The 22,001-nt window shown below is 39.3% G+C and overlaps 3 protein-coding genes and 2 long non-coding RNA genes across 7 annotated transcripts in view; 1 reads left to right on the plus strand and 4 right to left on the minus strand.

Moving 5' to 3' along the window:
- Positions 1-1,989: 1,989 nt before the first annotated feature.
- LOC122820814 (sialoadhesin-like) overlaps positions 1,990-22,001 on the minus strand; it is an 83,979-nt gene continuing 63,967 nt past the window's right edge. Inside the window, exons 5-11 of one of the 2 annotated variants that reach the window (XM_044098434.1) lie at positions 7,029-7,340; positions 6,704-6,949; positions 6,443-6,622; positions 6,216-6,299; positions 4,083-4,154; positions 3,586-3,651; positions 1,990-2,253 (exon numbers count right to left, since the gene is read on the minus strand). In XM_044098434.1, the coding sequence (XP_043954369.1) occupies positions 2,195-2,253; positions 3,586-3,651; positions 4,083-4,154; positions 6,216-6,299; positions 6,443-6,622; positions 6,704-6,949; positions 7,029-7,340 (1,019 nt within the window). In that variant the 3' untranslated portion in view covers positions 1,990-2,194. The remainder of the gene's footprint in view (positions 2,254-3,585; positions 3,652-4,082; positions 4,155-6,215; positions 6,300-6,442; positions 6,623-6,703; positions 6,950-7,028; positions 7,341-22,001) is intronic. The other variant, XM_044098435.1, reaches the window with a different exon arrangement.
- On the minus strand, positions 7,536-11,171 carry LOC122820870. The gene is made up of 4 exons (XR_006368877.1): positions 10,316-11,171; positions 9,349-9,395; positions 8,902-8,951; positions 7,536-8,085 (listed from the first exon to the last, which is right to left on the minus strand). It is a non-coding gene; the product is annotated as an uncharacterized LOC122820870 (long non-coding RNA).
- Positions 12,411-14,847, minus strand: LOC122820851. The gene is made up of 3 exons (XM_044098495.1): positions 14,498-14,847; positions 13,154-13,492; positions 12,411-13,090 (listed from the first exon to the last, which is right to left on the minus strand). The coding sequence occupies exons 1-3, from the start codon at positions 14,577-14,579 to the stop codon at positions 12,858-12,860; spliced, it is 654 nt and encodes a 217-aa protein (XP_043954430.1). The 5' UTR covers positions 14,580-14,847; the 3' UTR covers positions 12,411-12,857.
- LOC122820867 lies at positions 17,951-18,629 on the minus strand. Its single transcript, XR_006368874.1, has 2 exons — positions 18,443-18,629; positions 17,951-18,360 (listed from the first exon to the last, which is right to left on the minus strand). It is a non-coding gene; the product is annotated as an uncharacterized LOC122820867 (long non-coding RNA).
- On the plus strand, positions 18,925-20,248 carry LOC122820859 (uncharacterized protein DDB_G0271670-like). Of its 2 annotated transcripts, none has more exons than XM_044098511.1 (3): positions 18,925-19,142; positions 19,408-19,443; positions 19,597-20,248. In XM_044098511.1, exons 1-3 carry the CDS (start codon positions 19,112-19,114, stop codon positions 19,944-19,946), a joined length of 417 nt encoding a protein of 138 aa, XP_043954446.1. In that variant the 5' UTR covers positions 18,925-19,111; the 3' UTR covers positions 19,947-20,248. The 2 variants fall into 2 exon arrangements, with proteins under 2 accessions (XP_043954446.1, XP_043954445.1); XM_044098510.1 differs by having other exon boundaries at positions 19,628-20,248.

Raw genomic sequence — 22,001 nt, forward strand, 5'->3', positions numbered from 1 at the left:
ACTTCCTGTCTAACTCAAAACATGAATAAGAAAAATAATAAGACAAAAAATTAAATAGAATCAACAATTATTAACCTGCAAATAAATACTGTAAATAATACAAAAAATATACATTTAAGAATTAACTAACAAAATTCAGATGAATAAAGAAATAAAGAATAAACAGCTCCAACAGGTGAATAAAGGTGAAGTTCAGGCAAACAGTCAATAACATGTGTGGCCAGACATGAACTGAGGACTGGCTCATCAAACACAAATATAAAACTCAGATTCATGTTTCCTCTCAGCCAGGAGGAACCAGCAACCTGTCAGCTGGCTGAACCTGTTTTAATATGAATATAAAAGATTGTTTTAGTTGTGAACCTTTAACAGCAGATGAATGCAGCTCTGAGGTTCTGATTTTATTTCTGTTAGTTAACGCGACTCTTCAATATCACATGGACATCGGGGGCAGTTCCCCTGGATTGGCAGACTGGGGTGGTGGTCCCCCTGTTCAAAAAGGGGGACCGGAGGGTGTGCTCCAATTACAGGGGGGTCACACTCTTTAGCCTCCCTGGCAAGGTCTATTCAGGGGTTCTGGAGAGGAGGGTCCGTCGGATTGTTGAACCTCGGATTCAGGAAGAGCAGTCTGGTTCTGGTTCTGGTTCTGGAACACTGGACCAGCTCTACACCCTCAGCAGGTCCTGGAGGGTTCTGGGAGTTCGCCCAACCAGTCTACATGTGTTTTGTGGACTTGGAGAAGGCGTTCGACCGTGTCCCTCGGGGAGCCCTGTGGGGGGTTCTCCGGGAGTATGGGGTACCGGGCTCCTTGATACGGGCTGTCAGGTCCCTGTAGGACCGGTGTCAGAGTCTGGTCCACATTGCCGGCAGTAAGTCGGGCTCGTTTCCGGTGAGAGTTGGACTCCGCCAGGGCTGCCCTTTGTCACCGATTCTGTTCATTACTTTTATGGACAGAATCTCTGGACCAGCCAAGGTGTTGAGGGGATCCGTTTTGGTGGCCTTAGGATCAAATCTATGTTTTTTGCGGATGATGTGGTCCTTTTGGCTTCATCAGGTCGTGATCTGCAGCTCTCACTGGAGCGGTTCGCAGCCGAGTGTGAAGCAGCTGGGATGAGGATCAGTGCCTCCAAATCCGAGGCCATGGTCTTGAGCCGGAAAAGGGTAGAGTTCCTTCTCCGGGTCAGGGGGGATGTCCTGCCCCAAGTGGAGGAGTTCAAGTATCTCGAGATCTTGTTCACGAATGGGGGAAGAAGGGAGCGGGAGATCGACAGGCGGATTGGTGCAGCGTCTGCCGTCAAGTGGGCGCTGTACCGGTCCGTCGTGGTGAAGAGAGAGCTGAACCAAAAAGTGAAGCTCTCGATTTACCGGTCGATCTACGTTCCCACCCTCATCTATGGTCATGAGCTTTGGGTCATGACCGAAAGGACCAGATCACGGATACAAGCGGCCGAAATGGGTTTTCTCCGTAGGGTGTCTGGGCTCTCCCTTAGAGAGAGAAGCTCAGTCATCCAGGAGGGACTCAGAGTAGAGCTGCTGCTCCTTCACATCGAGAGGGGCCAGTTGAGGAGCATCTGGTCAGGATGCCTCCTGGACGCCTCCCTGGTGAGGAGTTCATGTCCCACCAGGAGGAGGGGAAACCCAGGACACTCTGGAGGGACGATGTCTCTCTGCTGGCCTGGGAACGCCTTGGGATTCCTGGGAATGCCTTGGGATTCCTGGGAACACCTTGGGATTCCTGGGAACGCCTTGAGATTCCTGGAGGAGCTGGAAGAAGAGACTGGAGAGGGAAGACTGGGCCTCCATACTGAAGCTGCTGACCCCGAGAAAGATCCACATCAGAACATCGCTCCATTTTCCACCGGATCATCAGAACCACAGAACCACAAAACATCGACTGGAACAAACTTTATTTAACCTTAAACCAACAATAATAACAAGGAGGCAGATTTTATAGATAAATATCAATAATAATGATGATGGAAACAGAAGCTCAATATTTCAGTTTTATTAGTAATTATATTTATGAACCATAAGAAAATAAATCCTGTCAAATCAACTGAAATGTTTTTGTCTCTTAGCTGTTTGTTTATGAAATGACTATAAAGTTACAATATGTTTTAATAATAATAACACATTAATATTCGTCTCTTATAGAAATACTTGACAGAACAAACAGCCTGATGTTGATGATCCGTTATGGACCAGCAGCCGGTCTGACTGCAGAGTAAACCACGTCTGGTTCTGGTTCTGGTTCTGAAAACAACAATAAAACAGATTATAACTGAATATATTCACAATGTTCTCTTATTAAAGTTACATTTATAAAATATTAATGCTAAAAATATCTCCAGGTTTTAATGATAAATAATCAGATATGAAAAGGTTTTGATAGGAAAGCTGATCGATCGATAGCAGATCAATAAACCAGATAAAAACAATAAAAACTCAGAAAATAAAATATAAACGTAAAAAAACTGATTATTGATTCTATAGAGAATCTGCAGCCATTTTCTAATAATCAATACCAAAAACCATCATCATCTTCATCATCTTCATCATCATCCCCATCATCATCATTATCATCATCATCATCATCTTCATCATCATCATCACCATCATCATCATCTTCATCATCATCATCATCATCATCATCATCATCATCCCCATCATCATCATCATCATCTTCATCATCATCATCCCCATCATCATCATCATCATCATCATCTTCTTCTTCATCATCATCATCATCATCAGATCTCCTCCTCCTCTTCCTCAGTTCTCCATTTCATCAGACTTGTTGTTTCCTTTTCTACTCAATAAGATCAGCAGCCTCTCCCTGATGCAGTGAATGTGGAAGAGAGGTTGGATCTATTACCATTATTTCTGCAAACTGATGAAAAGATTCTAGGTGAAATTTCTATAGAGCTGAGTGACGAGTTTCATGTGAAGATCAGCTGTGAACCAGGATTGGTACTCTGATACAATCACACTGCAAACCTTGTGACAAATTATTGCTTTTGTCTAGAAAATCAATAATTTGATGAAGTGGATTAAGGATCAAGCAGCAACTATCACACAGTGATATAGAGAATAATTCAGGGTCCTGAGAGGATCAGTGCAGTTCTTAGGAAACATTTCACTGATCTGTGATCTGCTGGTGATCAGCTGTTTACCTACAGAGTTGATCCAACTTGTGACAGAATCCTAGAAAGTTAAAAGTCTCTCCAGGTTTTAACTGATGAACTAATGAACATCCTCCTTTTATATTTCTACGTTTCTTCCTTTGATCACCGGCTAGATCTGATTGTCTTGATGTCAGGTTTTAAATATGTTGTTGCTGCTGGCCGACCGTTGAAACCTGATTTAAGGTGAAGGTGACGTTGTACAGCAGCTTCCTTTGTTTGTTTCTCTTCTGTTTCTCATCACTCCTGTAAGGTGATGAGCAGCACAACAAACACTTTTCTATTTTCTCTGCTTGTGAAAAACACTAAACTAATAAAAGTGTTAGAAAAAAAGACCTGTTGTTTCCAGTGTTTCCAGTCTGCAGGTTAAAACCAGTAAAGTTTAGTGGAGGAGAGTCGGTACCTCTGGTTCTGTTGGGTCTGATGTTTGCTGTCCTCACTGCAGAGTAAACTGGACCCGGATGGATCTCTGAACAACAGATGTTAGAGGTTCTGTTAGGGTTCAGATGTTTTATGATAGAAAAGGTTTTTAATGGTTCTGTTGTTTTTGTCCAACATGTGAATCTAGAAACCACAGAGCTGCTCACTTCCTCTGAAACACACAAGCAGAGCTTTGAGTCACAGAAACACACTGACACCTTCAGAACCGCACCGAGTCGGTTCAGGTTGGACCAACGCAGGTTTTATTTAGAAAACCGTCAAACGTTTCCTGTGGTGAACTCAGGATGTTTGATGCTTGAGAAACTTCAGTGGAAACAGCAGCAGGAAGTTTGGTGGTTTAAGAGTCCAACGTTGTTAGAGAGGAGCTGAACAGTTTCTATTAAAACTTTATAAAGAAAATGAAAAGTAAAATATTAAAGTACAACTGGACAATAAAAACAATCAGAGGATGGACTCTACCTCTGCTCCTCTGCTGGTTTCCAGTCTCTCTGAGGTTCCCAGTTCTCACTGTAGAGTAAACCAGAGCTGGATCTGCAAACATTTATATAAATAATATTACTGCAATAAATAATATTACTGCAATAAATAATATTACTGCAATAAATATTATTACTGCAATAAATAAATATTATTACTGCAATTAATAATATTACTGCAATAAATAATATTACTGCAATAAATAATATTACTGCAATAAATAAATATTATTACTGCAATTAATAATATTACTGCAATAAATAATATTACTGCAATAAATAATATTACTGCAATAAATAAATATTATTACTGCAATTAATAATATTACTGCAATAAATAATATTACTGCAATTAATAATATTACTGCAATTAATAATATTACTGCAATAAATAATATTACTGCAATTAATAATATTACTGCAATAAATAATATAATATTACTGCAATTAATATTATTACTGCAATAAATAATATTACTGCAATAAATAATATAATATTACTGCAATAAATATTATTACTGCAATAAATAAATATCATTACTGCAATTAATAATATTACTGCAATAAATATTATTACTGCAATAAATAAATATCATTACTGCAATAAATAATATTACTGCAATAAATAATATAATATTACTGCAATTAATAATATTACTGCAATAAATATTATTACTGCAATAAATAAATATCATTACTGCAATAAATATTATTACTGCAATAAATAAATATTATTACTGCAATTAATAATATTACTGCAATAAATATTATTACTGCAATAAATAAATATCATTACTGCAATAAATAATATTACTGCAATAAATAATATAATATTACTGCAATTAATATTATTACTACAATAAATAATATTACTGCAATAAATATTATTACTACAATAAATAATATTACAGTAATAAATAATATTACTGCAATAAATAAATATTATTACTACAATAAATAATATTACTGCAATAAATAATATTACTGCAATAAATAAATATTATTACTGCAATAAATAATATTACTGCAATAAATAATATTACTGCAATGAATATTATTACTGCAGATTAAAGTGGATCTTTAGACATTAAATTAAAAGAACTTGACTGAATCATTAATTCAGAGAAATAGATTCACATTTTAACAGTTTTTTTTTACTGTTGTTATTAATGTCAGATATGTAAATGTATAAATGTTTGTAATAACCAGAAACCACAGAGCTGCTCACTTCTGTTATTAAAGGTTAACGAGACACAAATAGACCCTGAGAGTTTTTGTTTACTAAACATCAAATGTTTGTTTTCTATATTTACATTTGATTTGATCATGTTGATTAAAATGGATTGTAGAGTTTCTGTTGAATGGTTTCAACCTCCACAACATTTAAACATAAATGTTATTAATATGAGTCTCAACATGCTAAATGCTTGAACAGGTTGTCATAATGTGACAAACATATTTTAATACATTTATACTGATGATGAAGGACGAAGATTTGGACGAGTCAACAGGCAGAGAGGCTAACATGCTAACAGCTAACATGCTAACAGAGCTGTTAGCATGTTAGCCCGCTAGCTGTTAGCATTAATAACCACAGGCTGCAGAAACGCTCAGAGGAACAAAACCCTCTAACTGAAGAGTTAAACCTGAACTGGAGATGAAAAACAAAAGTCTCTAATTTATATTAAAATACCAGCTGCTGTGGTTGGCAGAATTTTACTGTATAAATATTTATACAGTAAAATTCTGGAAACATTTTATCTATTAGCTGGAAATGGTGGAGAAAATAATTACAGAGCAGAAGTTAATCTGCAGAGAAAACAGACAGTTTTACTGAATTAATATAATCTGATGATAAAGAAAAAATGTAGAATACAAAATTCAGCTGAATCAAAATCAATCAGATTTCTGATCAGATAAATGAAGCAGAAACTAAATCCAAAACCTTCATTATGCAGAAAAATAAAATGTATTTTTGTAATAAATTTATCTTTTGTGTTTTAGAATAATCAGTTGAACAGATAAAAATCTTTATTATGCAGCAGAAAATATAAAACATGTTTGATTTTGTCTGATAAATCAGAAGTTTGAACTTTAACAGGAAGTGAGGTTTTACCTGGACTGCTTCTGATTGGCTGCTGCTGATTCCTGAAGGTCTTCAGTTCACTGTAGGTGATTTCCTTTTCATCTTTTCCTTCATCTGAAATAAAACAGAACAAACATCAAAACTCAGAGAAACTTTCAGGAAAACAAACTGGAGGTTTTGAACAAGAAAACATGAAAAAATAAGAATCACAAATTATAAATCTGTTGAAATGAAGGAAAATATTGATAAGGCTGAACCTTCATGTTTCCTGCAGGAACATCGTCTCACCAGAAGAACCAGAAGAATTAATGAGAGAAAAACCAGGAAGATAAAAATAAAAATGGAAACAACGACTGTGATGGTGGGAAAAGATGAACCAGGAGGAGAAGAGGATGGAGGGATGGAGGTGATGGATAGAGGAGTGGAGGAGATTCTGTCTGAAATGAATCAAAGGTAATAATTGATTTCTTGTCTCCTGATGAAGGTTGAAGCAGACAGAGAAGCTGCTGACCTCTGACCTTTGACAGAGATCCTGCTGGATGGAGACTCTCCATGATCTCTGATGTTACATTTATAGAGGCCTTCATCAGATTTCTTCACTGAGTTGAGGGTCATGTGACCTGATGACTCGTTGCCGATGAAGGAGCCATCTTTATAGAAAGCAGCTGGGAGGTTGTGGGTTGGATTCCTTGCTCTGCAGCTCAGAGTGACGTCATCTCCCTCCATCACAGGGAGGACAGGACTCTGCAGGATCACTGATCCACCTCAACACAGAGACAAACTACAGCATTTCATCCATTTCCACACAGCTTCAGCAACACTAACTCCACAGTCTGATCTTACCAGAGACAGAGAGCTGGATGCTGCTGCTGCTGCTGCTGCTGCTGCTGCTGCTGCTGCTGCTGCTGCTGCTGCTGCTGGAGGATCCAGACCTGGACTCACACCAGTACACACCAGTATCTGATGGCTGCACGTAGTTCATATTGCAAACAGAACCATTTAATTTCCCCCATCCATCTTTACACTCAGTCCTGGTTCCTCTGCTTGTGTTTCTCCTCACAGTCCATCCATCAGATCTGTTTTCATCCTCACAGATCAGAATGACTGATTCTCCTCTGAAGAACTGAGATCTGCTGGGATTCACAGTCAGATGAACTGGAGAGACTGAAAGCAGAAAGTCCTGATGATTATTTTACATCCCAGTTATAAAATGACCTGATTGTCATGAGATATTTTACTATTTTATCCATTGATTCCAAAAATAAATAGTTCTTGTAATGAAGAACTGATCTTAATTTACTGACCTTGTTTTGTTGTGAAGCACAGCAGAAAGATCAAAACTACAACAACACAAAAATGATGTTAAAATACAGGGAACATATTTTAATGTCCATTATTAGGAATATATGAAAACATCTTTATGAGGCTGAACATTATATAACGAGTTAATTGAATCTGATTTTGTGTTTTCATTTCATGTGTGTTCAATGTAACTGTGGATGAAGTCTGACTGAAGGAAACGTTCAAGATACAAAAGATTTAGAACATTTCAATGTTTAGTGAACAAGATGAATAACCCTTTAGTGAACATGTTTACCTCATCAGTTTCTACCAATAACATGTTAATGTAATCAGTCCAGCAGTAAATAATAAAATGATATTTCTAATAGAAATCTGTTCATTTTCATTTTCAACTCCAACTGTTTCTCTGTGCCGAGAAAAACATTTTTATTTTTATGTTTTCATGCAACATTTTCAGTTACATGAAAAGAATTAAACTTGTAGGATATAAACTACATGCAGGTGAGTAACTGCAGTGTTCCTGGTGACCTTTGACCGGTGGGTTTGTGATGTCAGCAGTGGGTTGTTGGTGCTCTGCAGCCTCTCCTCTGTCACACAGCTGTGGTTAAAAACCATCACAGCACCAGTGAAGCTCTGGGCTGCATGAAGCTCTATAAAAGGACCAACTGTTTATGATTTTAGCCCAATTTTAGGTACAAATAAAAAATATTTCATCAGTTTTGTCAACAGTTGTTCAGTGTTACTGTAAAAATTCAGTTTTTTTATTTCTGCTGTTTTGTTCCTCTTTAGTTTTAACTTCCAGTTCATGTTTGTTTAACCCTTACTGGTCAGTTTAGTTTCATTAATATTGATTCTTTTTGTTAGATTTGTCTTGTTTTTATTTTTATTTTATTTCAGCCTCTTGTAGTTCTTCTAGTTAAGTTCATTTCTTATTTTTACTGGAGGTTTAGTTATTCTTCAGTGTCGACGTCTGAAACCGAGAGCATCAAGAAATGTTCCTAAACCAAGAACGGTCTCCAGAACCACAAACTGTTCTTTAGTTCTTATTAGTTTTAGTTCATCCTTGTTGCTTTTATAGTTCCCTCTTGTCTTTGTCTCTAGTCCAGCAGGTTTTCTTTGTTCTTAGTGTTTCTTTAGTGTTAAAATCATTCCCAGCTCCTTCCTGTTCTCCCTCCCAGCTCTTCTCTCCACCCTGAATCAGGTTGTTTTCTAGATGTTTGTTTAACCAAATGCAGTGGATGTTTTATCATGAGTCTCAGTTGGATCCTGATTGATGATTTTTAGACTCCAATTCTCACATTTCCACTGACTAGCTGCTTCTACAGAGGAAATGTCTGCTATTATTATTAAATCCATCAAAAGCTGAAAACCATTTGAATATTGAAACAGACCAACAGAATGTGTGAAACCTTACAGAGGAGACGTTGTAGAGTTTCTCTCTTCATTATTTCATCTAATGATTAACTGCAAAAACAAGATAAAAAACAAAGATTTAAATCTGCAGCTGATCAACAGAAACACTGTCACCTTCAGGCTAAAATACATTTTAATTTTACATTATGAAACTCTACAGATCCACTTTATGAACTAATTAGACTAATAAACTGAATTTATTGCACTGATAATCAGAATAAACTGAAAATAAATGAAACAACCTTTTTGTTGTGAAATGAACATTTTAATAACTTGAACTGAACTGAATATTTTTTATATGATGTCTTTGTTTTACTATTCTATTCCTTAATAAATCATTATTATTATTCTCTATTATTAATCACAAATAATTGAAACAAATACTAAGAAAAGAGTTAAAAATGTTTCACCAAGAGGATTAGAAACAACATGAATAAAATCAACTCACTAGAAACGGAGAAACTATTCAACATGTTCCAGCAGGTTCACCGCCGGCTGCAAGAAACACGGCAGAAAAACACAATAAATAAAATAGTTTCAGCGTCAGACACACAGATTAATAATAAACTTTATTACAGGCAAAGATGGAAACATTTTGCAATCCTGATTAAATCTATTTATTCTGTTTTTATTCTTTCAGGCTTTTCAAAGCTAAAAATGCCACATCAATAATTTTACCACGTAAATTATAAAGAAAAGCAACAAATGAAAATAAAATCCATCAAAAAGTTTTAAAGAAGCAAAACTGGGACAGAAAAGCTGATCAATAAACGATGGATTTAAAACTGATTTATGCAAATGAGAAACTTAATTTGTCTTGAAAAATGTGATCCATAAAACTGATCATTTGTAGTTTGTCTGTTTGGCTTATTGAAGAGGCTGGAACTTTACAGAGATTATTAGATTATGTTTGGGATTTTACTAAAAGTTCTGATGGGATTAAATTTATTTATGTTTAATCAATTTTAATTTATCATTTTAGTTTTTATTTTTTTATTTGGATAATCCTCTCTTTCACATAAATTATTTAGCAGGGGAATTAATATTCATCTCCAGGCATATTTTCAAATTGTAGCAAAAACTTGGAAATTTGAATTTAATAAATCAGTAAAATGAGAAATTTACTCACATTTTACATCTAATAGTTACATAATTAATCCGTTTCTTGTCTTCATGCAAAAGACGTGAAAACAAAAAAAATTTTATTAGCAGACTCTGAAATGTTACAATTTGTAATAATAATAATAATAATAATAATAATAATAATAATAATAATAATAATAATAATAATAATAATAATAATAATAATAATAATAATTACACATATCCTCTCCCAGAAAAGCCTAAAATCTTTCCTCTTATTCATTCATTCATCACTAAAATTAAACATTAATCACATTTAGATCTTAACTTACGAATCCGTCTCTGTGTTCAGTGGTTCTGTTCCTCGCTGTCTGAGCCTCCTGTCGACAGACTGCAGTCTGCAGTCAGTTCGCTGCATAACTTACGATCTGCTCTCTACTTTAGCTCCTCCCCTTCCTCCTCCCAGCCGCCTTCAGAAACACTCACAGCGCTTTGACCTCCAGGAGACACACCAATGTTTCAATATCTGTTTTTAACAAGAGCAGCAAAAACTGATGAGAAAACAGAAACAAACTTTGAGCTGAAACATTTTAGTACATGTTGTTGGTAAGTTAGGATCCACTAACTTGGTAAACTTGAAAACATCAAGAGACAGAAGGAAAGATTTAAGTTAAAAAAGTTTAACTATTGACAGATGTTTCTGTACACTCTGCCTGCCACCTGGTTCTGTCGTTCCATGAACTCTTTCCCTGCCAGTATGTTGCACCCTGCTGTGATGTGCTGGACTGTTTCAGGGGCCTCCTGGCACAACCTGCACCTTGAGTCTTGTCTGGTGTGGTACATCAATTGCTCTGGTGTTTAGGGACATGATGAGGTCCTCTGTGCTGTCCTTGAGTCCAGCTTTTTCCAGCCATTGGTAGAACGTTCTGATATCAGCCACTAGGTTATTTGCTGGTGGTAAATCCCATATAGGGGCTTGTCCTCCCATGATGGTACCTCCACCACCTCAGTTTCTGTTCTCCATTGTTTGAGACATTCACTGAGCACATTGTGTTGGAGAATGATGGAGCTGAGATCCTGTGGGACTTCCAGATCCAGACAGACAAAATGGTAAGGGCCAACCAACCAGACGTTGTTGTAGTGGATAAACAACAGAGGAAAGCCGTTGTTATGGATGTAGCAATACAACGTCACTGCAACATCAGGAAAAAGGAGCATGAGAAACTGGAGAAATACCAGGACCTAAATATGAAGATGAAGATGATGATGATGATGGTGATGGTGATGATGAAGATGAAGATGAAGATGGTGATGATGATGATGATGATGATGATGATGATGATGATGATGATGATGATGATGATGATGATGATGATGATGATGATGATGATGATGATGATGATGAAGGGTCTGCTGCCAGTCTTCCAGCTCACTGATAAACACAGAGTTTTGTCCTGCTGGCTGGAAGCCTGAGAGACACGATCATCCCGACGTGGAGAAGAGCAACGCAGGAAATCCTAAGATTTTCAGTCCAGTTCTTGTTTCTCGATCGGAGGTTTCCCTGTGAGAGACTACAGATCTGATCCATTAGAACAAACTGATCTACTTCCTCTACAACTATCATCCTTGTCTGTTCAGGTTACAGTTGATGGAAAACCTCTTAGTCTCACTGAAACTATAGTTTAGTTTTGCTCCTTTTTTGTTTTTCAGAAAAGTGATATTTTTCCTTGCTGTCATTTGCTACCATCTCTATTAAAACTGTGGAAAAAAAAGTGAGATTCTTTATGAGAAACTGAGAATGTTTCCACCTGCAGTACCAGAGTCAGCCAGCAGGGCGCACACCGTGACGCTACGATAGTTTTCTGTTTTGTTTCTGAGCTTTTGATTATTATCTGGCTGTTTGTGGAAGAATTAAACACATTAAATAAAATATAGATAATACTTTGTTTATTTTATACAAACACTGTAACATATAAATAAACAGAGACAAACACAGGACACTAAAAAGAGATAAATACAAATAAAAAATAAATAAACTCAACCCATAAACACACATTTATAAATAATCAAATATAAGCTTTAATCTTAACATTATGGATCCACTGGTCACCAGTAAGTAACTGAACCAGTACCAGTGGAGATGAACTGATGGATTTATGACGCTGCCTTGGCTCTGCTGCGCCACCTGCTGGTCAAAATGCTGTACAACAGGCAGCAGCTGGATTTAATAGCAGCTAGTTAATAAACAGCAGTGAGTAAATCATCTTGAGTTCATGTAATTATTCCTTACAGAGAGATGAAAACTGAAAACATCTGAGAAATGTTGTTGCTATGGGCAACAGTGTATTTATTTATACTTTTAAAAGAGATACTTTGCTTCAGTCCTGGGTTTCCTCCATCTGTCTGTCTGTCTGTCTGTCTGTCTGTCTGTCTGTCTGTCTGTCTGTCTGTCTGTCTGTCTGTCTGTCTGTCTGTCTGTCTGTCTGTCTGTCCATCATTGTAGTAAAAACCCAAACCATCAGAACCAGACTGGACCAGAACTTCAGCTCTACAGTCACAGTTAGAACCCAAACATCTGCTGGGATGAATTCAGTCGACAGGTTCAGCCTGACCTGACACATCACCTGATGTTCAGCCTGCGTTACCATGGAAACCCTGACCTGACACATCACCTGATGTTCAGCCTGTGTTACCATGGAGATACTGACACCAAACCTCACAGTTCTCCTCCATGTTGAACATGTTTTCTCTAAAGCTTCTGGTTCTGTTGTGTCCATCAGAACCAGAACCACATTAAAGTCTGGGATGAATTCAGCAGGATGTTCTTCAGTATTGATCGATGTTTCTCTGTTTCTGATCAGATCAGATCAAACCTCAACCTGAAGCTGCTGCTTGATCAGCAGGAAGCTGGTACTTCCTCCTCAGACGTTCTGGTTTCCTGTAGATCAGCAGTCCAACAGCAGCGATGATGATGATGATGATGATGACGATGATGATGATGACGATGATGATGATGATGACGATGATGATCCAACCTGAGACAGACGGCGCCGGTCCAACATGTCCGTCCTCTGTCCCTCCACCGTCTCTGCTTCCTCCTCCAGTTCCTGCAGAACAGAACCAGGTGAAGTTCTGAACTGCTGGGAACTTTTTGGGTTTTTAAATCTCACCTGGCGGAACCACGAGCAGAACCAGGCTGCCGATTGGTCGGATCTGTGATTCTCCTCTGTGGGCGACTCGACACTCGTATGACCCGCCGTCGTCGGCCGTCACGTTCCTCAGAACCAAAGACACGTCTCCGTCCTTCATGTGCCGGTCCTGCAGGTCCACTCGGTTCCTGATGGACGGGTTCTGGTTTTCTGGGTCAAACTGCTCGTCTCTGAACTTCAGAACGTAATCTGAGCCCAGGTCGGTTCTGACCCACTCCACGACGATGACGGTCGATCTGCCTGCAGCTCTGCAGGGCAGAACGATGTTCTGACCGGGTTCTGCTGTCACGTTCTGCTGACCTGCAGCACAGAGGTCAGAGGTCAAGAAGAGTCCAAGGAAGCAGGAAACTGAGTTTAATTTCTGCTCTTTAACCTCTAGAACCCGACTGACCCACCGGTGGGTCCAGCTGCCAGGTGACCTCGCTTAGGGTGTAAGAGGTTAAACCAAACATGATGATTCATTTACTTCTATAAATCATTTTATTTCTGATTATTTACAGTCAGATTCTTTACTGCATGTTTTTATTTAAAGCATTAATTATTATTATTATTATTATTATTATTATTATTATTATTATTATTATTATTATTATTATTATCATTTGGTGGATAATTTATCTGGTTTTATAGAAGCTGATCCTCCGTTTTCTTTGTGTTCATTTCCTACATTACTGTAAAGAGGAGAAGCAAAAGCTTCTCCTCTTTACAGAAGAGGAGAAGCTTTTGCTTCTGTAAAGAGGAAGCTTCTCTTACAGAGAAGCTCTGCTGGATGAAACCAGCAGAGCTGCTGGTTTCATCCAGGATGTGGAAAATCATCTCTGGATGTTCATCTGTTAGCATGTCTGACATTCTGTCTTCAGTCAGAGGCTCACAGCACTGACTGCTACTGGAGCTCCGTCCTGCTCGTCACCATGGAGACTCAGAGTGACGTCAGCAGGAAAAGTTTCCCTGGTGTCTGATTGGTTTATAAAATCATTCATGTTGCCTCCAGTCAGACAGAAAGGTTTGAACTTTGACCCCTGCATGTGAAACTTTTCTCTTCCTCCTTTTCCTCAGAGTGACGTCACCAGAAACATTTTAGTTCAATCAGTTCTTCAGGTGATGATTTCTGGTTTTCTGCACTAAATGTTGATTCTACGTTAATAGATGTGTTATTACACTCACTCTGTTGTTTTCTATGGACTGTAGTTTTCCAGCAGGAGGCTGAAGCCTGCAGACAAAATGTCTGATGCAACTCACCGGATGGATCAACATGAAGGCATTTTTATAAAAACAGACAGGAATATGAATAAATATTCTCCTTACCGGTGAGGAAAGAAGTTTGTCCAAAAGCTGAGAGGAAGACAGCAGAGAAAAACTGAACAAGTTCCATTTTCCTCAGGTCCATTTTCTCCTCTCCAGATGACAGGAGAGCAGAAAGTTTATATCCTGATATATATATATACTGATATAAACCAGCCCGTTGTTCTGTCTGGACTCAGGATCCAAATGTTTCCTCCTCATGCCGTTTAAAGCGGTTCGTCCTTCAGTCAGCTGATCATGAGCTGAGGCTTCTGGGCTCTGATTGGTCAAACCCCCACATGTTCACGCAGGGACACGCCCACTGCTGATGCAAGGATCATTATTCCCCTGCAATAAGGGCACAGACAACACAAAACCTGAAGGGTCGCAGGTTTTTGTATCTGTCTGCTGAAGCAGCTCAGGCGCAGCAGGACGTGACGACACGGGATGTTTCTGCGTGCAGTTTGTTCTGAGCATGCGCAGAAACTCTAGTTTTCTCCCACAGTTCAAACTTGACTCTTTAATTCCAGTTCATCTCCAAACTTCTTATCTCCAAACTTTAACCGCGACAGGATCCAGGTATCAGAAACCTGGACTTTCCACCAATCAGAGGAGATGACGTCATAATCGTCACACGAGCTTTTCCGCTCTGTAACTCCTGATTGTTGATCCGAATCAGAAGATTTGAATAGTTTCTGAAAGTACAGATAAAAATCTTAACAACGTTAAATATTTCTGTCATCACCGCAGGAGAGAAACTGTGGAGAAGATCAGCAACATGATGATGAATCAATCCTGCTGCTTGCAGTTAACTTCCAGCAGGGGGCGCTGTGGGGCTCTTTCACCTGCTTCTCCACGCTCTATAGTAGGGCTGTCAACCCGTCCTCCAACCTTTAGATGTTCCTCTGATGCACCTGAACAGAATAATGAGGTTCTGGAGAACCGATCCACACAGGGGGAAGTGAAACTGTTTCATTCCAGAGTTTTGTACCTGAGGAACATCTAAAACCTGCAGGACGGCGACTGGAGGCCTGGAGTTTGACACCCTGGTCTGTAGTCAACATGGTCACATCTCAGCCACTGTGCAGCTTTCAGGAGTTTAATATGGAATATATTTGTAGCAGCATAAATGGTACGCTGCCACTTTAAGATCAATTTCGGCTGCTGCATATAAGCAGGTATCCACCTGCCACGAAGCTGCTTGCGTCATGACGTCTTATCATTTTGGTTCCTGTGTCTGCTGAACTGTGCTGGCTCCTTTCGTTGCTCCTCCAAAACCTGGACTGATCTGTTTGTGTTTGCTTGGTGCTGGGAAGCTGCGCTGCATAGGCGGAATTGTGACTCCGTTTATTTGGCAGCCTGGTAATGCAACAGCCTCCTGATGAGTCTTTGACCACCATAACACTGGATTTGACACTTGCTGCTGTTTTGCCTATAAAGAACTGTTTTGCCTAAAGAAACTCTTAAAAAGACCTATCTGGACTTTCCCCCTGCTGCCGGGAGCATTGATGACACTACCATCCGGAAAAAGTGCAATATTGTAGCGCTATTGTGCCACTGTTTTACTCATATTGTTTCATTTTTTTGTCTTTCTTTTAGGGACTGAGGCTTCTGTGGTGGCGGTGGTGACCCCTGGTGGCGGTGGTGACCCCTGGTGGCGGTGGTGACCCCTGGTGGCGGTGTCTTGTTTTGTGTGTTTTGTTGGAGCACCTTCTTTTTTGTTTGCCGTGTTTTTGTAGTGTCCAGGGGGATCCCTTTTCTTCACTGGATGTTGCCCCTTTTCTCACCACTCCATTCCCACCCCACTGGTAAGCCTCAGTTTCCTTTTGAAATTTAAATATTTTATAATCAATTTCATTAAAGATGCATTCACTGTTTTAACCATTCAATTGCAGATTATTGTGACTACTTTTAAACAAAAGACGTATAGTGTTTAATAAACTTTTGTAAAACTATTTGAATCTTGTCTCATTTCCAGTAGAACTTACCTGTGTCCTTACTATTTTATTTTCCTGGAGTTATTCCAGGTGGCGTTGTCGGTATCCCAGATTAACTTTAACATCTTACATTTGGGTTTCATAAAAAAAAGAAAATCCATCCACCCCCAGGTTGCCACATATTTAAATTAATTTGTTTAGATTTTTGACGGGCTGCACAGTGGTGCAGTTGGTAGATCAGCTGCCTTGCAGCCAGAAGGTCCTGGGTTTGATTCCCGGCCCGGGGTCTTTCTGCATGGAGTTTGCATGTTCTCCCTGTGCATGGTGGGTTCTCTCCGGGTTCTCCGGCTTCCTCCCACAGTCCAAAAACATAACTGTCAGGTTAATTGGTCTCTCTAAATTCTCCCTAGGTGTGAGTGTGTGTGAATGGTTGTTTGTCCTGTATGTCTTTGTGTTGCCCAGTGTTGGTATAGTTACTTTGAAAAAGTAACTTTAATCAGACTACTGATTACTCCTTGAAAAAGTAACTTAGTTATATTACTGACTACTTGATTTGGAAAGTAACTAAGTTACACTAAAAGTAACTTTTTAGTTACTTTCAGCAGCTGCTAACAACAACGCTCCGCCTCCTGTGAAAATAACATTGATCTTTGCCAAAACTTAATTGTAAGTTATTTTATAATGGTAACATCAACAATGTGTCTCCACTGATAAGGTTGAACTGAAGAGGAGATTGTACAAAAAATAAAAAACGTGAATAATTTGTGTGGTCCACTGAAATCCAACTCTAAGTAGGATTTTAAAGCCCCCCAGCCACCAGGTTCTGCGTTACGGCCCTGCGTTTGGTGTCAGTCAAAGCTCAGCGCCCCGCCCAGATCTCCTCTTGCAGCTCCACTAAGATGGCTGCACAGAATTGTGACACTTATCTTAATATTAATAATTATAATGACGTTAAGTTGCCATTATAATCATTTCCAACTACGACACGTTTATTCGTGGCTGTTTTCACGTTTATTGCGCTGTTTATATTGGTCTCAATGTTTGCAGTTTTCTGGAGCGCAACGTGAAGCTCGACGTCATTCAGAGGTAATAAATTAACTTGACATTAACAAAGACACAGCGGGACGGATCATCTGAGAAATGATGGACAGGGAGAGACTGAGTAAAACTACCTTAATGACGGACAAATTCTGGGATTTATTATGAGTCTCTGCTTATTTCAAACCCAAATGAGCAACTTCACGTTCAAAAACGAGCCCAAAAAAGGCGCAACCCGCCACTCATTAAATTTTCAAGCGACTTTAAAAAATGAAGCCCAAAGCCGCTTATAATAATCGGACTTGGCGACAGAAACTGAAAATAGTTCCAGTTTTTCCACCAACAAAATGCGCATCTCCCTCCATTGTTTACATTTCTGTCACATAGAGACGTCGGTCACTCGACAAGACGAGTAGAGGAAATACGATTAAATAACAAAAGAAGTGTCATGTTTGGGTCTACTTTTCTTGCCCACATGCAGAACACCACAGGGAAACAGATAATCAGTAAAAATGGTTTATTGAATGTTCAGGAAATCTGCTGAGGGTTATTGCTCCAGGAACTGCAGCTTTCGGGGAATGCGGCAAATTGTGAAGTTGATGGTGGAAGTCCGGGAGGGCTAACTGTGTGGATCGAGGGGATTCAGTCCAAGAGGTCTTCTGAACGGGTCCGAGCTATTCGGGATTGGTTGGATCCAGGAGCAACAGTGGCGGCGGGGAGAGGCGGACCGATGGGCTCAGGCGGGCTGGAGACTGAGGAGAGTTCTGACTGACGTTCGGCGTCTCAAAGGGAAGACACGGGCTTGGGCAACCAGCGGATATTCCTCCACGGCGTCACGAGGGAATTGGTTCCAGAAAAACCCGGAAGAACCAGTTCCTTTCACAAAGGAACTCAGCGTCTCAAGGAAGACACCTGGAGGAGGAGAACAACGAGAAGAATCACTTGAGATATTTCTCAGGAGAACAAAGAGTTTTCACTGTAGGGCTCTGACTACCATTGCTGGCAAACACTCAGGCGTCGAAGCCCCGTCAGTCAGCTCCTCTTGAACTCCAGACATAATGAGGAGATGTTGAACAGGTGTGCTGGCGATCACGCCTCCGCCGGGAAAAACAGTCTCTGGCGCTCTCTGGTGGAAAGTTAGTGACTAGCCTAACCAGAACCCAGAAACAAAACCCCAACAACCCCGGAATCCAACAAGAAGATAGTAACGCAAAAATGATTTTGATAAGTAACTGTAGTCTGACTACTGGATTTGAAACAGCAACGTGTTAGATTACTGGTTACTGAAAAAAGTGGTCCGACGTCAGTAACGCGTTACAAATTAACACGTTACTGACGTCACTGGTGTTGCCCTGCGACAGACTGGTGACCTGTCCAGGGTGACCCCGCCTCTCGCCCAGAACGTAGCTGGAGAGGAACCAGCAACCCTCCTGACCCCATTAGGAACAAGGTGAACAGAAAATGGATGGATGGATTTTTGACAATTATGATTTTGATTGGCAACAGGTGATCTGTTGCCATGGCGACTGATGCTAGACCACTAACTATCAGCATTGCATCATGAGGAGAGAGAGCAGCAGAGCTGCGTTAAGGAAGAGGGCGGTCTCTCTTTACTCTGAGTCTCCAGTCAGACACGAAAAACGTCAAATGAAGGAAAGAAACCATGAAGGAAACCCAGCAGAATCTGCTGCTCTGTAAGTTCATATCTACTGATTTAATTATTGATTCTGTCTGATTATTGATCATGAAGTTAGACTGAATTGAGATCAGCAGGTTTACAACTTACTATGAATTACAAGATTAAAAATGATCCTGATATGTGAACTAAAGACCTGAAGAGATTAGAAAATGATTAAAGCTGGAATGTTTCACAGAGGAAACATGAAGCTCTGCAGATATCAGTTCTATGTCACAACTCTGAACTTTAATAAAAACAGTTTAAATGTCTGTTTTCTGCAGGTCTGAGTTTCCTGTTGAGCTGCAGAATAAACCGAGGTTAGTGAAGTTTATACTTATTATTATCTACTAGTGGAAATGATAAAGTCTGAGAGATTAGAAAACAGAAGAAATACATTTACTGTTCATGGAGACATTTTAATTCTTTGGAAAAGAAATGTTTTTATTCTGAATCAAGATGTTTATTTCCAGTTCTCCCAGTTCATCTGACTGTGAGTCCCAGCAGATCTCAGTTCTTTAGAGGAGAATCAGTGACTCTGATCTGTGAGGATGAAAACAGACCTGATGGATGGACTGTGAGGAGAAACACAAGCAGAGGAAACAGGAAGACATGTGGAGATGAATTTGGGCAATTAAATGGATCTACCTGTAAAACCAGCAGCATCAGAGAACATGACTCTGGTGTGTACTGGTGTGAGTCCATGTCTGGATCCTCCAGCAGCAGCAGCAGCAGCAGCAGCAGCAGCAGCAGCAGCAGCAGCAGCAGCAGCAGCAGCAGCATCCAGCTCTCTGTCTCTGGTAAGATCAGACTGTGGAGTTAGTGTTGCTGAAGCTGTGTGGAAATGGATGAAATGCTGTAGTTTGTCTCTGTGTTGAGGTGGATCAGTGATCCTGCAGAGTCCTGTCCTCCCTGTGATGGAGGGAGATGACGTCACTCTGAGCTGCAGAACAAGGAATCCAACCCACAACCTCCCAGCTGCTTTCTATAAAGATGGCTCCTTCATTGGTGATGGATCATCAGGTCACATGACCCTCCTCCATGTTTCCAGCTCTGATGAAGGCCTCTATAAATGTAACATCAGAGGTCATGGAGAGTCTCCATCCAGCAGGATCTCTGTCAAAGGTCAGAGGTCATCAGGAATGAAAATATTGTTAAACTTTGGTTTTCATTAGAAACTGTTTGGCAATTATTTAATAAAAAACTTTATTTTAGAGAAACCAACAACCACTTCTGGTCCTCCAACCTCTCCATCATCATCATCATCATCATCATCCTCTCCACCTTCCTCCCAGTCTGCTCTCTATGTTTCTCTATCATCTCTGATTGTTGTGGTTTTCCTGCTGGTTCTACTGGTTCTACTGGTTCTACTGGTGAAACGTCTTCATAGAAAACCTGAAGGTGAAACAAACATTTGTTTATCCAGAATCTGTTAGTTAAATAAAGTTTAACTTTTACAAACTAAACTAGTTTTATCTAAAGAGAACTAGTGTCATTTCTAATCAGATTAATTTTATTTTAGGAAATCAATTCGTTGGAGAGGAAAGAATCATTTACAGCGACGTCAAAGTTTCACATCGACGACAGAAAAACAAATCAAATGAAGGTGAAACTTTAAACTTTATTTTTCTGTTGTTCAATTTATTTCATCACTTTGTCGTCTTTATTTTTAGCTTTGTTGAGTTTAGAAATAGAGGATTTAATAAAAGACAGTTTTGCATTTCAAGACCTTTCAGGATGAGTAAATGTTGACGAGTCAGCATTAATTCACTGATATTAGAGATTTGGAGGAATAAACATTTTGTGTTTGAAATGTTTAAAAACGTTTCAGTTCCAAACTTCATTCACCGTCTTTAAGCTCCAGTTATCATCCAACCTGCAGCGTCTCATTTGAAACAAACATCATTGATAAATAGAGACCATATTTCTATAAAATATGAATATTGTTTCTTTTTACTGCTCATTTATTGATCAACCAGGTTAAACTAGTTTAACCTCAGTTGGTCTCTAGTTGCTGTTTCTTCTGCTAAATGTTGGTGCATTTCACACCTTCTGTTCTGCACTTTGAGGTTTTCCTGCTAACTGACTTTAATAAACTCTGCGGTCGTTCAGCTTCCTGTTTCTGTCTGAACTAAAAGTTTAAAAACTGTCTAAAGTTCCTGCATGAGGACAGACAGAACAATGAAACATCACAGTTTCTCTCCTCAGGTCCACAGACGGTTTTATTCATGTGAAACAGATTTTTATCATCTTTTCTCACCTTTAACTTTATTAATAAGACCAATATTTCTCTGCTGAACCATCATTATTTCATATCAGGTAAATATGGGATGTTATTTTCATTTTAGATCTGTAATAAATAATCCAGACTACAGTCAGTGTTTCTGCTTCTCCTCCACATCTGGACCTGAACTGAATTATTCTCAGGTTTAAACTGACAGAAACAGAATAAAGCTGAAATGTGTCAGAGCATCGATCCGTTACGATTCGTTACGATTCGTTACGATTCGTTAGTGTTTACAGAGATCCAGTCCTTGGTTCTGATTGGCTGGAACCCAAAGAGCAGCAGTAAGAAGAGAGGAAGTGAAGTGTTGGTGTCTGCAGGAGTTACTCTGATGACCTTTAACCTTTGAAGCTCAACAACTTTACAATCAGCTGAACTTAATAACAGATCAATAATTGAATATTGAGAAACATTTAGCTGCTCTGATGTGAACAGAAACTTTGTCCCAGCAGCTCAGACTGGTTTCTGTTCTGACTGGTTTCTGTTCTGACTGGTTTCTGTTCTGACTGGTTTCTGGTCTTACTGGTTTCTTGTTTTCTGCTCTGTGGTGAAAAGTTTTGTCTCTAAAGATTTTTGTGGTTTTGCTGCTCAGTT

The sequence above is a fragment of the Gambusia affinis genome, linkage group LG18, assembly GCF_019740435.1.
Source record: "Gambusia affinis linkage group LG18, SWU_Gaff_1.0, whole genome shotgun sequence".
Classification (NCBI taxonomy): Eukaryota; Metazoa; Chordata; class Actinopteri; order Cyprinodontiformes; family Poeciliidae; genus Gambusia; species Gambusia affinis.